Genomic DNA, 17,039 nt, shown 5'->3' with positions numbered 1-17,039 from the left:
CTGGTGTTGGAGAACCACTGATATATAGTATAACAAAATATTAATGTTGAACTGTTGCTGAGGATTATGCTGCATAGATATCTTAAGTGTTTTCCTGAGGAGCATTCTAATTCCACCTGTACTAAAAGGGATCATTACTGTTCATAATGGCCTGCTGTTTTTCAGTGCTCTGCAATCATGCTGTCATCTGTCTTATTTTTTTTAAAGTACAGTTTGGAGCATAGAAGACCTAAGTTCTCATGATAGAGAATATTTTTTACTGTGATTTACCTATAGTTTAGTCCATGCTGCTATAATCATAGTGTTAGGAGGACTATTTAGGTTGCTGCTATAGTCATAGTGTTAACATAGTATTAACCAGAATAATTTACTTAGTTTTTGGTATATTAAAGCATTAACTAGTGGTTTTATTTTGATTTTCCACGATATATGTTTTGTCAGAGAAGGTTTTCAAATTTGTTAATCCAGGTGCAGATAATACCAAATAATTCCCTGGTAGAATATGAATTCCATGAAAATACTAACATTTTTATTAATATAGTATAAGAGCCCCAAAAAGTTTCTGACACATAAGAGGAGCTCATTAAATCTTATTAAATTAATGGGTGATTAACAGTGAGTAAATTCAGACTCTGCAAGTTCAGATATTGCCAGGTCAGGGCTTCTGGTTAAACATATTGGATTGAACCTATACATTCCCTTCTATTTCCTTCTGAAGCTGCAATAAAATGACATAAAAACCACAAGAATGCAGAAATGGGGAGAAGATACAATAAAAGTTTTAAACCAAATGGAAAATTAGTCATTTACTCAGCAAATGAGAGAAAGTAAAAACCCAAGTTAAAGCAACAGAAATTATCAGGAATTGCAAGCATCATGTGCCTCTAAAGTAAGATGCACGACTGGTGCCAGTAGCTAGAAGGTCTGCATGGAAAGCTATTGCACATTCAGATTGTTCTCCCTAATCTGCACAGTCACTCCCTATCTTCTAATGGGCAAAAGATAGAGAACTAGTTGGAGTGTTTGAGGAGCAACTGAGACTGGAAAGATCCAGTGGTGTGCTGGAGGCAGTTTGTACCAGGGAGAGCTGGTTATTAGAGCTGTTGTCATTTTGTAAGCTGGTTTAAATAACTGGTAGCTTGAATTAACCACAGTGAGTTGTTTTTTTTAACTTTAATGAGATTGGCAAATGCTACAAATAAGGCTTTGTTGAGACCTAGTTTACTAGCACAGTACAGAGAGTATTATTTTAAAAATAGTTTGGAAAGTCTATATACTGAATTCTGAAGCCTCCAAGCAGTCTCCCCATTTGGAGGACAGTTAAGCGCCTTGTAACATCCAGGCAGCAGAATGGAAGATTCTGTGGCGACTAACCTGCAATTAAACTCTCCTGATGAAACAGTTCAGCCAGGTCAATGCACAATGAAGCCACCACTGTAGTGAAGAAACTTTGTAGTTGACAAAACTTTTAGCTGGCTATTTAATACTTCATTCTTAAATATGAACAAACAGTTAAGGATAACTGGGTATTTGAAAATCTCCAGTGTGAAAAACAGACAAAACAAATAGGGTAATGAAAAAAAAACTTGGAGAAGCTAAAAAAATATACCCAGATAAGAGAAATGTATTTGTTAATCCAAAAACAGTAATTTAGGATCTAAAAAACATTCATAGAATAAAAGATAACCCTTAAATATATTAGCATACATAAAAAGTACAATGAAAAGTTTAGAAGATAACATAAAAAAATAATCTAAGAAAGTAGAACCAAAAGACAAGAAGATGGAAAATAGGAAAGGAAGAAAATGAGGGGGTTGTTCAAGAGGTCTGGTGAGTTTCAGAGAGAACAGAGAAAGGGGAAGGAGAGCAAATGACCCAAGAGATAATGCAGGAAAGTAACCCAGAATTGAAGGATCTGAGTTTGTTTTGCTTAACTAAACCAATGCATATCATTATGAAATTTCATACTAAAAGAGAATATTATAAAACTCTCTGGGGGTGGGGGGTGGGGGCGGGCAAAATAAGTAGGTTATCTATGAAGGTCCAAAATGAGAATGGCAACATAATGGCTTCAAACTTCTCATTGGCAACCCTGGAAGGTAGAAGATAATAGAACCATGCTTTCAGAGGTTCCAAAACAGAATTGTACTGTATTTAGCCAAACAAGTTATTGGTAGAATAAACATACTTTCAGACATGCAAGGTTTCAAAAAATATGATACTTGTCTGCTTTATCAAAAAGTAATAGCTTGCTTTACCAAGACAAGGGAATAAACCAGGAGGAAATCATGGGATCTAGGAGACAGGAGACCCACTACAGAAGAAAAAAGGAAATTCTCAAAGATTGCCTGATCAGTGTAGCAGGATGAAAGAACAGTCAGTTCACATTGTAGGATAAGGATGGAATGTCTCCAAAACATGGAAACAGAGAATACCAGATACAGGCACTTTCTTTTAGATGGGGGTATAGTTACAGACAGGAAATGACTGATATATCTAATGTGCTTTTTAAGAACATAATACTTTCGGTCATTTATTTTTACTAGGATACTCTGTGGTATACTCTCCCATATCTCCTTTGAATTTTTTGATTTGTCTGTCTTCTAAAATAGTGTTACTAATATAAATAGATACTGTAAATATTTGTTAGAATGTTAAAGTACTAAGCACCTATTAAATAATACCCTTGTAAATATTTAGAAACTTATTATCACAAGTTAAAGTGAAGTCGCTCAGTCATGTCCAACTCTGCGACCTGTGGACTGTAGCCCACCAAGCTCCTCCATCCATGGGATTCTCCAGGCAAGAATACTGGAGTGGGTTGCCATTTCCTTCTTCAGGGGATCTTCCCAACCCAGGGATCGAACCCAGGTCTCCCACATTGCAGGCAGGCCCTTTAACCTCTGCGCCACCAGGGAAGCCTATAAATCAAGATGAAATCATGTTACCTATAAATCAAGATGAAATCATGACTTCTTTAAAAACATTTACATTGTCGTAAAATAGAGACAGTCGAAATAGGTATTCATTGAGTGCTCTCAAATTGCATGGTTCTTTATGAGCCAGAGGAGAATCTTTGTGTTAAAATTGTTTTATCAAATGTTTTCAAAATTTTGCATAATTATGTCATCACATACTGATATTCTGTGTAGTAATTGAGGACTTTTTAAATAGTTGAAATACTGTGAAGCCTCTAAAATGAGATCTTATATAGTGATATGGAAGTTAAGCAAGATATATTACTCATATTTTTAGAAAAGCAAATGGCAGCACAACAGAGTATGTATAGTATGATTTGAAAGATATATACTTGTATGCTTAATAGACAATTTTTGAAAGGATACACAAGAAACTACTTTACATCTGGTGGGGAGAGCTGGAAAACCAGTAGAGGAAAACTTTGCCTTTTCTTTCTGTATCCTTTGTGTGGCTTGGATGTTGACCCTGAATGTACTTAGCTTTAGTAATGATAAACAAATTAACATAGAAATTCCAGATATATTAGATGCAGCTAGAGTTTTACTCTTTGTCTTTCTACAGAAGTTTACTTGGATTATCAGCAGATACTGAAGAAACCTAATAATATTGGTGATACTGGTTTAATATCTTTTAAACCTTTGTCTTAGAAAACAGTGATAATTTTACTCTTTAAAGGTTTTTTGGGGAAGGGAAGAGGAGAGTGTGGTAGTGAATATATAATATGTTAATTTATGAAGTAATAAGTTAATTAGTGAATACTGACATTCTACTAAAAAAGTGTTAATTTGAAATTAAAAATTTTAATTGTATTTAAGAGTTTTCCAGCCAATTAATTTCTGAAATAAACAGATAGGGAAAATATATTCTGTGGTAGTTAAAAAATTTTAGTAGGGTTAGGCTGGATTATGCTACATTTCATATTTTTCAGTGCTGTACTTTATATTACTTTTTTCAGTACATTAAAACTTATGCAGTGAAACTGAATAATGGCAATGTTTTTATACCCTTTTATAGCCATTTCTTTTTCATAACCTCCCCCTATTTCCTGTTAACTAAACTATAAGCACCTTTCTGTTAATTTATGAAAATTATTGTTGAGATAGCACATTATCACTGATCTGTATGGCACTTTCAGCATGTTAGAAGCAAAGGTCCAAGCAACATAAAACACATCAAAATTCATTAATGTGGTATTGATTATTTTTTGGATAATTAATTTTATTGCAGACCCTTGAAAGAGATAATGAGCTGCAAAGGGAGAAGGTAAAAGAAAATGAAGAAAAGTTCCTTAATCTTCAAAATGAGCATGAGAAAGCACTAGAAACCTGGAAGAAGCATGTAGGTTTATTTAATAGTAGAATTTTTAAATATTTTAAGTAGTTGTAGACATTTAAAATAACAAATGCTAAGAAAATATTGCAAAAATATTATAGGAATAAAGTCAGACACATTTTCTTCTTGCACTTGTATTTCTAAAAAGTGAATGTTTTTAAAGCTAAATTTAATAAAGTTTTCTATAATGCTTTCATACATGAAAAACCACACATATACATGTGTATATTTATATGTATTTTGTATGACTTTTCATAGGTGACAAAAATTAATTTTCCTTTTCATAAAACTATTGAGTGTTTTAATAAATGGTTATAATAAGGAATTATATTGGTATTAGTGTTAGCTGATCTCTTTAGCTTTCCTCAGCAGTTTCATTGAGTCATATTAAAGCCATGTTTAGAACATGTATACAGTAGTTGGATTCTCTAGTATTAACATTTTATCAAGAGAATTGTTATGTTATTAACATGATTATTTGCTTAAGGCACAACTCTTTTATTTTACAGTAAATTTTAATTTCAGTGAAGTAGATAATAAAATGTGTAAAGTAATATAAAGTTGTGAAATATAAGGTTCACTTTAAAGACGGGTGAACCCAAAATCAGTTGTTCTATTTATTATCTATTTTTATTGCCTTCAATTCTTTTAAAAGAACTAAAAAAAAAAAATGGAAGGTAACTATAAGTTTATGAAGCTATATTTTGGGAAAGTAAGATATTTTAAAGTATTATACTAGTTATACTATAAAATTCTAACACTGTATTAATATAGTTTGTAATAATATATATCTGTGTACTATTCTGTGGTTGAGTTTGTTTGATATAAATTGTTATAAAAGTAATTCTTGATTTTTTGATCCATTTGCAGCTAACATGTTCTCTTAATTTGTATTTTGGAGAGATCAGATTTTCACTGATGAATTTGATAAGTTTTACCAAATTCTCAAAAAGTATTTTGTAATTCATTAGATCAGAATACTATAAAATGCTTAATGATCCCCATATAGGTAAAGTTCATCATTAAGCAACAAACATAGTAATTTTCATTTTAGCTTCAGCTAATCTACCTTGCATCCTAACACTTCTGTCTCATTTCTAATGTTTAAGTATACTAACGCATATATATGGAATTTAGAAAGATGGTAACAATAACCCTGTGTACGAGACAGCAAAAGAGACACTGATGTATATAGAACAGTCTTATGGACTCCGTGAGAGAGGGAGAGGGTGCGAAGATTTGGGAGAATGGCATTGAAACATGTAAAATAATCATGTATGAAACGAGTTGCCAGTCCAGGTTCGATGCACGATACTGGATGCTTGGGGCTGGTGCACTGGGTCGACCCAGAGGGATGGAATGGGGAGGGGGGAGGGAGGAGGGAGGAGGGTTCAGGATGGGGAACACATGTATACCTGTGGCGGATTCATTTTGATATTTGGCAAAACTAATACAATTATGTAAAGTTTAAAAATAAAAAAAAATAATAAATAAATAAAAGACCATGGAAATAGTACTGTCAGGGTAAGGAAAACTATGACGTAAAAAGAGACTATAAACTTGAATATGCCAATCATGCCCCCCAAACTTAGTTGAGATAAGAAAAGTAAACGTGTATTTTTCCTAGTGATATTTCAACTTATGTTCCTCCCCTGGGTCGGGGCAGAGGGTGTGGGGAGGGCAGGAGTCAATTGAATTAAGAGAAATAAGCATTCAGCTTTCTTGGTGAGACCTGTTTATAATTTGGATGAAATTGGTTTTGTCTTAGGATTTTTAGCATCTGCATTCATTTCATTTCATGCTTCAATACTAAACAGAACATAGTTAAATTTTTTAAAAGCTGCTTTGGTTCTATAGGAGTTTTCTTGAGTGGGAGGTCAGATCTACTCTTTAATTGTATTTCTGTCTCTCTGTAAGCATTTCACCACTCTTGAGTGAAGGGTAATTGTAGTATTGCTACTGAGGTCAGATCAAGATAGGTTTTTTAAAAAACTAAAAGATAGTTACAAATATAAGATGAAATCATATATACTGCTGTTTTTTAAATAGTGAAAGAATATTGTACAAAGTAAACAGTGAATATTACTAGACAATATATTTTAAAATTCATAGAAATGTCATAAAGAATGTGGTATGTGTACCTGCTTTTATTTGGCCAGTTATATAGCCAATAGATATTTATAGGTAAGACAGTAATAAATGGAGATGTTCAGAAATTATTTAGAGAAAGGGGGTGTCACAAAAGAAATTCAATTCACAACATTTGTTGAGCATCTATTATGTGTTAGGCACTATACTAGGTGCTGGATTTTCAGAGGTGCCTAAAATACAAAGATTATTAAAGAGCTCACACTCTCAAAAGACAGGTAATTATTAACTACAATAGTATGGAGTGTTTTTAGTAGTATTAGTATTAACAAATTACTATGAAAGCACAAAATAAATCGTATTGTTTAACTAGGTTGTAGAAAGTTTTAGAGAAAAGATGACCCTAGAATTTGGACTTGAAAGATGAATAGGGTTTCACCAGACAGAAGGTGCCTGCTTCCTATACTTCTCACTCCACTCTGTTGGCATTCCATTTAAGAAAGGGGATAATGATGGAGGCATGAGATTGCTTTCTCAAGGATGAATGGTCTGATCTAGAATGTGACATTGCAAATGAGATTGAAATCATCTTCGGAAGAGTTCTTTTCTAAGTAAATTTTATTTTATAAGTAATGGGAAGCCATTGAGATTTTTAAAGCAGAAAAGTGACTTAGATCTGCAGTTTAGAAAAATAACTCTTGCAGTAGTATGGAGAATGGCATTATGGGAAGAGATCAATAAGAAGAATATTCTAACCATGAGCCCATGAGGATGTGAATTAGGGCAACAGTAATGAGGATTGCGGTCCATGGGGTTGCACAGAGTCGGACACAACTGGGCGACTGAACAACAACAACAACAGTGAATACAGAGAAAAGAGACAGATGCAAGAAGGACTGGAGGTAGAATTAGCAGGATTAATCACATTTTATATATAATGGATTTTAAAAGGGAAAGGAGTCAACTCTGATTCTGAGATTAGTATAATCATTTATACAGATTAGCAGAATAATACCACTAAATGACATAAGGAATGTGAAAGAAGCAGCAGATTTGGTGGATGAAAATGAGTTTAGTTTGGAAATTGCTTAACTTACGGTGACTGCAGGACATCTGACTTGAAATTTATATCATGTATTTGGAAACATGAATCTAATCTTAGGCAAGAGGTTGGGAGATGAGATAGAGATTTAAGACTTATTAGCATAGAGATGGAGAAGGCAATGGCACCCCACTCCAGTACTCTTGCTTAGAAAATCCCATGGACGGAGGAGCCTGTTAGGCTGCAATCCATGGGGTCGCTAAAAGTCAGACACAACTGAGCGACTTCCCTTTCACTTTTCACTTTCATGCATTGGAGAAGGAAATGGCAACCCACTCCAGTGTTCTTGCCTGGAGAATCCCAGGGACAGGGGAGCCTGGTGGGCTGCCGTCTATGGGGTCACAGAGAGTCAGACACGACTGAAGTGACTTAGCATAGCATAGCATAGCATAGAGATGAAATTTGAAGGTATAATAAGATCATCTATGGAAGGAGTGGAAGACTTGAAGAGAGGGCTAAAGAAGAAAGAGCTTTGGGGAATGCCAGGATTTTGTTAGTGGTTAGTGTGGGAGAGGGAGCCTGACAAGAACAGTGAGAAAGGTAGGAGGATGAAGAGGGAGTGGTACCATGAAATGAAGAAAAGGGGCTGTTTGAAAATAAGTAGTCTGCACAGTTGTGCTACAATGCTGTTAAATGGTATGAAACTTGGAACAAGTCCTTTTGCTAATTTGCAGGTGATAATAGAAAAAAAAGTTCGTAGAACATGAGGGCAGAAGTCTGGTTGTTAAGGAGTGAAATTAAAGAAGGAAAGTGATGTCGCTCAGTTGTATCTGACTCTTTGTTACCACATGGACTGTAGCCCACCAGGCTCTTCCATCCATAGGATTTTCTAGGCAAGAGTACTGGAGTGTGTTGCCATTTCCTTCTCCAGGGGATCTTCCTGACCCAGGGATGGAACCCAGGTCTCTCACATTGTGAGCAGACACTTCACCATCTGAGCCACCAGGGAATCCCTTAAGGAGTGAAGAGAGGTTAGAATTTGAAAGTACCAAGAGTGAACTTTAAGAAGTGAGAGAGAGAGTAATTGAGTCAAGAAGAAAAAAGTTATAGTCATTACAAGAGTGTATTTGTGGCCTGAAAACATGCTGGTATGGTGGGGAAAGTTGAGAATATCTAGGAGAGAAGAGGGAGAAGGCAATGGCAACCCACTCCAGTACTCTTGCCTGGAAAATCCCATGGACAGAGGAGCTTGGTAGGCTGCAGTCCATGGGGTTGCTACGAGCCAGACACGACTGAGCGACTTCACTTTCACTTTTCACTTTCATGCATTGGAGAAGGAAATGGCAACCCACTCCAGTGTTCTTGCCTGGAGAATCCCAGGGACAGAGGAGCCTGGTGGGCTGCCGTCTATGGGGTCGCACAGAGTCGGACACGACTAAAGCGACTTAGCAGCAGCAGCAGCAGGAGAGAAGAGATCTTTGCTTGAGTTAAGCTTGAAGGGAGATAAGAGGACAGGATAGAGAACACATGAAGAGTTGAGCCCTGGAGAAGAAGAACTTTGCAGAGATAGGTAAAAAGATGGTTAAAATAGGTAAGGTGAAGGGAAAGTAGTTGGTGAGCTCATGTTTGTTAACCCCTACAAGGAAAATTACATGCATTAGTAGAATTTTTGGTAGTTTAAAATTGTTCAAGAGAAACTTTTGTAATATTTTATGACAAAATGGTATTTTTCTTTTTCCTGGAACTTATTTTGTCTCATATTTGAGGTTCCTATGAAGGAGAATCCCACCAAGAAAAAGATGATGAAATTTTATAGCCAGTAGAAACTAGTTTGTGGATATAAGTATTATGCTGAAGTGTCAGTTTCTAATTGTAGTACTTAGTACTCAGTATTCTTCATCTAGTTGAGTTGAACTCTGTGTATCTAATTTGCAACAAGAAAACAAAACTTTAAGAAAGCAATGAAATGGTAACCTTTATAGAATTTTTATAGAAGTTTTATAAAAGTTAATTAATTTTTCATCTGTAACAAGAAGTGATTTAATGTAGTACTTAAGAGCACAACTCCTAGGCTTAGCCTTGCATTTGAATCTTGACTATCATTTTATTTCTACCTGATCTTGGGCAAGTTACGTAACGTCTATGAGCCTCACATTTCTCACCTGTAAACTGAGGGCTGAAAATACCTCATAGGATTTTTAAGAGTATGAAATTATGTTTATTAAGTACTCAGAACAATTCAACAAATGGTAGCTTTTAATATTAGTAATTACTTTGGGAATGTTTTCATTGTTTACAATTTCTAAACACTTGTGTTAATGAAGTATTTTTATATACAACTAATTTACATACATGTTCATTTTGGTTAAATGTTATATATTAGGTTGAAGAACTTAATGGAGAAATTAATGAGATTAAAAATGAGTTATCATCACTTAAAGAAACTCATACTAAGCTACAAGAAGATTATGATGAATTATGTGATCAGAAAAAGTTTGAGGAAGACAAGAAGTTTGAGGTAAAATTCAAGTGTGTGGGGTATAACCTCTTAAAAGAAATTAGGACCATTGCTGATTATTTTCTCCATGGTTTATATTTTCACTTTCTCAACTTTTAAAAATGAGTGTAAGCATATAGTCTGTAGTACATTTTAAATTAATTTTTTATACAATATGACATAGGGTTAAGAATCATTTCTTGGACATGAATCTTCAATTTCAGCATATACATTTGCAGATAGACAATTTAACATTTTCTTTATTAATGTAGCATTATAAAAAGTCTTAAAATGTGGTAGTATAATTCCTTCAATTTTGTTGTTCTTTTCCAAAATTGTTTTGACTATTGTGAGTCCTTTGCATTTCCATATAACTTTTAGAATCAGTTTTATCAGTTTCTAAAAGGAAAAGTCTATGGTATTTGAATTTGGCTTTTGTTGAATATATAGATTAATTTACAAAGAATTTATATCTTAACATACAATTCATGACATGGTATATCTTTGCATTTATTTAGATTTTCTTTAATACCACTCAGAAATGTTTTATAGTTTTTATTGTATAGGTCTTGCAAGTATTTTGTTAAATTTACCCCTGAATATTTCATGTTTTGGGCTCTTAGTATAAGCAGTATTTTTAATATGAGTTTTTCTAATTGTTTCTTGCTATGAGATAGGGTTAAAACTGATCTTTGTACATTGACTTCATATTCTTTTATCATTTTAATTAACTCATAGTATGTTTTTCTTGGTTGAACTTTGGAGTTTTCTTTGTACATAGTATGTTGTCTGAGAATTTAAGGCAGATGAATTTTACATCTTTTTCTTCTCTATGCATTTTATTTTTTTCCTCAACTTATTACACCACACTAGCTAGGACTCTTAGGTATAGTGTTAAATAAAGTTGTAAAAGTGGACATGATTGCTTAACTTTTCATCTTAGATGTCTTTCATCATTTCATATTCTATTGAAAGTGAAAGTGACAGTCACTCAGTCATGTCTGACTCTTTGCAACCCCATGGACTATATAGTCCATGGAATTTTCCAAGCCAGAATACTGGAGTGGGTAGCCTTTCCCTTCTCCAGGGTATCTTCCCAACCCAGGGATTGAACCTAGGTCTCCAGCATTGCAAGCAGATTCTTTACCAACTGAGCCACAAGAGAAGCCCAAGAATACTGGAGTGGGTAGCCTGTTCCTTCTCCAGCAGATTTTCGTGACCCAGTATTAGTCATAGATTTTTTTTTTTATATGTGCTCTTTATCAGATTGAAATTTCCATCTGTTCCTAGTTTGCTGAGTTTTTATCATGAATAGGTATTCAGTTCAGTTCAGTTCAGTCGCTCAGTCGTGTCCAACTCTTTGCGACCCCATGAATCGCAGCACGCCAGGCCTCCCTCTCCATCACCAACTCCCGGAGTTGACTCAAACTCATGTCCATCGAGTCGGTGATGCCATCTAGCCATCTCATCCTCTGTCCCCTTTTCCTCCTGTCCCCAATCCCTCCCAGCATCAGAGTCTTTTCCAATGAGTCAACTCTTTACATCAGGTGGCCAAAGTACTGGAGTTTCAGCTTTAACATCATTCCTTTCAAAGAACACCCAGGGCTAATCTCCTTTAGAATGGACTGGTTGTATCTCCTTGCAGTCCAAGGGACTCTCAAGAGTCTTCTCCAACACCACAGTTCAAAATTTTGTCAAATGCTTTTTATGTAACTGTTGATAAGATCATTCTGTTTTCTTTATTCTGTTAATGTGTCAACATTAACAATTAATTACATTGATTGATTTTCAAATATACCTTGCATTCCTGAGATATCTGCTGTCCTTTTAATATATGGCTAGATTTGCTAGTGCTATGTCAAGGGTTTTGAATTGATGAGGAATATTGATCTGTAGTTTTTGTTCATTTTTTCTTTTCATGCTTTTGGTCTAGTTTTTGTATCAGAGTAATAGTAGCCACCAACCCTGCAGCAGGGTTACTGCAGGGTTGGGGGCACTGAGTGTAGCAGTACATACATGGGCTCTTTTGAAGGAGGTCTCCATTATATTCATTACCTCCACCACAGTTTGGCCCCAGGTAAATAGCGGGGAGGGAACACAGTTCCACCCATCAACAGAAAATTGGATTAAAGATTTACTGAGCATGGCCCCGCCCATCAGAACAAGACCCACCAGTCATTCACTCCCATCAGGAAGCTTCCATAAGCCTCTTATCTGTCACCATCAGAGGGCAGACAGAATGAAAACCATAATCACAGAAAACTAACCAGTCTAATCACATGGACCTCAGCCTTGTCTAACTCAGTGAAACTATGAGCCATGCCATGTAAGGCCACCCAAGATGGACGGGTCATGGTGGAAAGTTCTGACAAAATGTGGTCCACTGGAGAAGGGAATGGCAAACCACTTCAGTACTCTTGCCTTGAGAACCCCATGAACAGTATGAAAAGGCAAAAAGGTAGGACACTGAAAGATGAACTCCCCAGGTCAGTAGGTGCCCAATATGCTACTAGAGATGAGTGGAGAAATAACTCCAGAAAAAATGAAGAGACAGAGCAAAAGAAAAAATATCATCCAGTTGTGGATGTGACTGGTGATGGAAACAAGGTCTGATGCTGTAAAGAGCAATATTGCATAGAAATCTGGAACATTAGGTCGATGAATCAAGACAAATAAATTGGAAGTAGTCAAACTGGAAATGGCAAGAGTGAACATCAACATTTTAGGAATCAGTGAACTAAAATGGACTGGAATGGGTGAATTTAACTCAGTTGACCGTTATATCTACTACTGTGAGCAAGAATCCCTTAGAAGAAATGGAATAGCCATCATAGTCAACAAAAGAGTCTGAAATGCAGTACTTGGATGCAGTCTCAAAAATGACAGAATGATCTCTGTTCGTTTCCAAGGCAAACCATTCAATATCACGGTCCAAATCTATGCCCCAACCAATATTGCTGAAGAAGCTGAAGTTGAACGGTTCTGTGAAGACCTACAAGACCTTTTAGAACTAACACTCAAAAAAAGATGTTCTTTTCATTATTGGGGACTGGAATGCAAAAGTAGGAAGTCAAGAAACACCTGGAGTAACAGGCAGATTTGGCCTTGGAGTACAAAATGAAGCAGGGCAAAGGCTAATAGAGTTTTGCCAAGAGAATGTACTGGTCATAGCAAACACCCTCTTCCAACAACACCAGAGAAGACTCTACACATGGACATCACCAGATGGTCAACACCAAAATCAGATTGATTATATTCGTTGCAGCCAAAGATGGAGAAGCTCTATACAGCCAGCAAAAACAAGACTGGGAGCTGACTGTGGCTCAGATCATGAACTCCTTATTGCCAAATTCAGATTTAAATTGAAGAAAGTCGGGTAAACCACTAGACCATTCAGGTATGACCTAAATCAAATCCCTTATGATTATACAGTGGAAGTGAGAAATAGATTTAAGGGCCTAGATCTGATAGAGTGCCTGATGAACTATGCATGGAAGTTCATGGCATTGTATAGGAGATAGGTATCAAGACCATCCCCAAGAAAAAGAAATGCAAAAAAGTAAAGTGGCTGCCTGACGAGGCCTTAAAAATAGCTGTGAAAGGAGGAGAAATGAAAAGCAAAGGAGAAAAGGAAAGATATAGCCATTTGAATGCAGAGTTCCAAAGAATAGCAAGGAGAGATAAGAAAGCCTTCCTCAGTGATCCATGCAAAGAAATAGAGGAAAACAGTAGAATGGGAAAGACTAGAGATCTCTTCAAGAAAATTAGAGATACCAAGGGAACATTTCATGCAAAGATGGGCTCAATAAAGGACAGAAATGGTATGGACCTAACAGAAGCAGAAGATATTAAAGACGAGGTGGCAGGAATACACAGAACTGTACAAAAAAGATCTTCATGACCCAGATAATCACAATGGTGTGATCACCACCTAGAGCCAGACATCCTGGAATGTGAAATCAAGTGGGCCTCAGGAAGCATCACTATGAACAAAGCTAGTGGAGGTGATGGAATCATTTGAGCTGTTTCAAATCCTAAAAGATGCTGCTGTGAAAGTGCCAACAAATTTGGAAAACTCAATATGCCAGCAAATTTGGAAAACTCAGCAGTGGCCACAGGACTGGAAAAGGTCAGTTTTCATTCCAATCCCAAAGAAAGGTAATGCCAAAGAATGCTCAAGATCAGATCAGATCAGATCAGTCACTCAGTCATGTCCGACTCTTTGCGACCCCATGAATCGCAGCACGCCAGGCCTCCCTGTCCATCACCAACTCCCGGAGTTCACTGAGACTCATGTCCATCGAGTCAGTGATGCCATCCAGCCATCTCATCCTCTGTCGTCCTCTTCTCCTCCTGCTCTCAATCCTTCCCAGCATCAGAGTCTTTTCCAATGAGTCAACTCTTCGCATGAGGTGGCAAAAGTACTGGAGTTTCAGCTTTAGCATCATTCCTTCCAAAGAAATCCCAGGGCTGATCGCCTTCAGAATGGACTGGTTGGATCTCCTTGCAGTCCAAGGGACTCTCAAGAGTCTTCTCCAACACCACAGTTCAAAAGCATCAATTCTTCGGCACTCAGCCTTCTTCACAGTCTAACTCTCACATCCACACATGACCATAGGAAAAACCATAGCCTTGACTAGACAAACCTTTGTTGACAAAGTAATGTCTCTGCTTTTGAATATGCTATCTAGGTTGGTCATAACTTTCCTTCCAAGGAGTAAGCGTCTTTTAATTTCATGGCTGCAGTCACCATCTGCAGTGATTTTGGAGCCAGAAAAATAAAGTCTGACACTGTTTACACTGTTTCCCCATCTATTTCCCATGAAGTGGTGGGACCGGATGCCATGATCTTCGTTTTCTGAATGTTGAGCTTTAAGCCAACTTTCTCACTCTCCACTTTCACTTTCATCAAGAGGCTTTTGAGTTCCTCTTCACTTTCTTCCATAAGGGTGGTGTCATCTGCATATCTGAGGTTATAACTACCGCACAATTGCACTCATCTCACACACTAGTAAAGTAATGCTCAAAATTCTCCAAACCAGGCTTCAGTAATACGTGAACTGTGAACTTCCAGATATTCAAGCTGGTTTTAGAAAAGGCAGAGGAACCAGAGATCAAATTGCTAACATCCGTTGGATCATCGAAAAAGCAAGAGAGTTCCAGAAAAACATCTATTTCTGCTTTATTGACTATGCCAAAGCCTTTGACTGTGTGGATCACAATAAACTGTGGAAAATTCTTCAAGAGATGGGAATACCAGACCACCTGACCTGCCTCTTGAGAAATCTGTATGCAGGTCAGGAAGCAACAGTTAGAACTGAACATGGAACAACAGACTGGTTCCAAATAGGAAAAGGAGTACGTCAAGGCTGTATATTGTCACCCTCCTTATTTAACTTATATGCAGAGTACATCATGAGAAATGCTGGACTGGAGGAAGCCCAGAATAAATGCTGGAATCAAGATTGCCGGGAGAAATATCAATAACCTCAGATATGCAGATGACACCACCCTTATGGAAGAAAGTGAAGAAGAACTAAAGAGCCTCTTGAAAGTGAAAAAGTTAGCTTAAAACTCAACATTCAGAAAACTAAGATCATGGCATCCAGCCCCATCACTTCATGGCAAATAGATGTGGAAACAGTGTCAGACTTTATTTTTTGGGGCTCCAAAATCACTGCAGGTGGTGACTACAGCCATGAAATTAAAAGACACTTACTCCTCGGCAGAAAAGTTATGACCAACCTAGATAGCATATCAAAAAGCAGAGGTCCATCTAGTCAAGGCTATGGTTTTTCCAGTAGTCATGTATGGATATGAGAGTTGGACTATAAGGAAAGCTGAACACCGAAGAATTGATGCTTTTGAACTGTGGTGTTGGAGAAGACTCTTGAGAGTCCCTTGGACTGCAAGGAGATCCAACCAGTCCATCCTAATGGAGATCAGTCCTGAGTGTTCATTGGAGTGTTCAGTCCTTCCAAGGACTGATGCTGAAGCTGAAACTCCAGGACTGGCCACTTGATGTGAAGAGCTGACTAATTTGAAAAGACCCTGATGCTGGGAAAGATTGAGGGCAGGAGGAGAAGGGGACGACAGAGGATGAGATGGTTGGATGGTATTACTGACTCAATGGACATGAGTTTGAGTAAACTCCGATAGTTGGTGATGGACAGGGTGGCCTAGCGTGCTTCAGTCCGTGGCGTCTCAAAGAGTCAGACATGACTGAGCAACTGAACTGAGGTGAAACTTTGCAATGAAAGTGAAAGAAAAGTGTTAGTCATTCAATTGTGTCCGACTCGTGGTGACTCCATTGACTGTAGCAGGCCAGGCCCCTCTGTCCGTGGGCTTTTCCAGGCAAGGATACTGGAGTGGGTTGCCATTTCCTTCTCCAGAGGATCTTCCCAACCCAGGGATCGAGCCCAGGTCTCCCACATTGCAGACACACTTTCTCTGATGTTCTGTAGACCATTTTCATTTAGAAATTTATTTTATTGTTGTAAAATATATAACATAAAATTTGCCATTTTAAAGTGTTAAGTTTAAAATTACAATTATAACTCAATGGCATTAATTACAGCTACAATATTGTATAGTCATCACCCCTCTCTATTTCCAAAATTTCATCATCCCAGACAGAAACTGTGTAACCATTAATCAATAACTTCTGATTTCCCCCTCTCCTCAGGTCCTGGTAGCCTCTCATCTACTTCCTGACACTGAATTTGTCTATATATTTTATATAAGTGGTATTATACAATATTTGTCCTGTTTGGTTTCTTTTATTTAGATGATGCTTTCAGAGTTCATGCATGTTGTAGCACTTCATTGCTTTTTATGGTGGAATAGTATTCCATTGTTTGAATATACCACATTTTGTGTGTTCATTCTTCTGTTGATGGACGCTTGGGCTTTTACCTTTTGGCTGTTGTGCTGTTTTGAACATTGACATGCAACTAGCTGTTTGAATCTCTAGTTTTAATTTTTGGAAGGTATATACTGAGGAGTGACACCAAGTGATTTCCACTTCCTGGTATTCATGTTCTATTGTAATACCCTCCATAGAGTTTGAGTTGGATTTAGTAACTTGCTTCTAGTTAATAG

At 36.9% G+C, this 17,039-nt stretch overlaps 1 protein-coding gene across 37 annotated transcripts in view; it reads left to right on the top strand.

The window, feature by feature from the left end:
- Nucleotides 1–17,039, top strand: part of CCDC73 (coiled-coil domain containing 73) — a 154,103-nt gene that overhangs the window by 123,965 nt on the left and 13,099 nt on the right. For all 37 annotated transcript variants that reach the window (XM_055549222.1, XM_055549221.1, XM_055549253.1 and 34 more), the window contains 2 exons: nucleotides 4,207–4,317; nucleotides 9,825–9,959. In XM_055549222.1, the coding sequence (XP_055405197.1) occupies nucleotides 4,207–4,317; nucleotides 9,825–9,959 (246 nt within the window). The remainder of the gene's footprint in view (nucleotides 1–4,206; nucleotides 4,318–9,824; nucleotides 9,960–17,039) is intronic.

Source organism: Bubalus kerabau, chromosome 15 (genome assembly GCF_029407905.1).
Source record: "Bubalus kerabau isolate K-KA32 ecotype Philippines breed swamp buffalo chromosome 15, PCC_UOA_SB_1v2, whole genome shotgun sequence".
Classification (NCBI taxonomy): Eukaryota; Metazoa; Chordata; class Mammalia; order Artiodactyla; family Bovidae; genus Bubalus; species Bubalus kerabau.
This window is presented reverse-complemented; position numbering and strand designations above follow the sequence as displayed.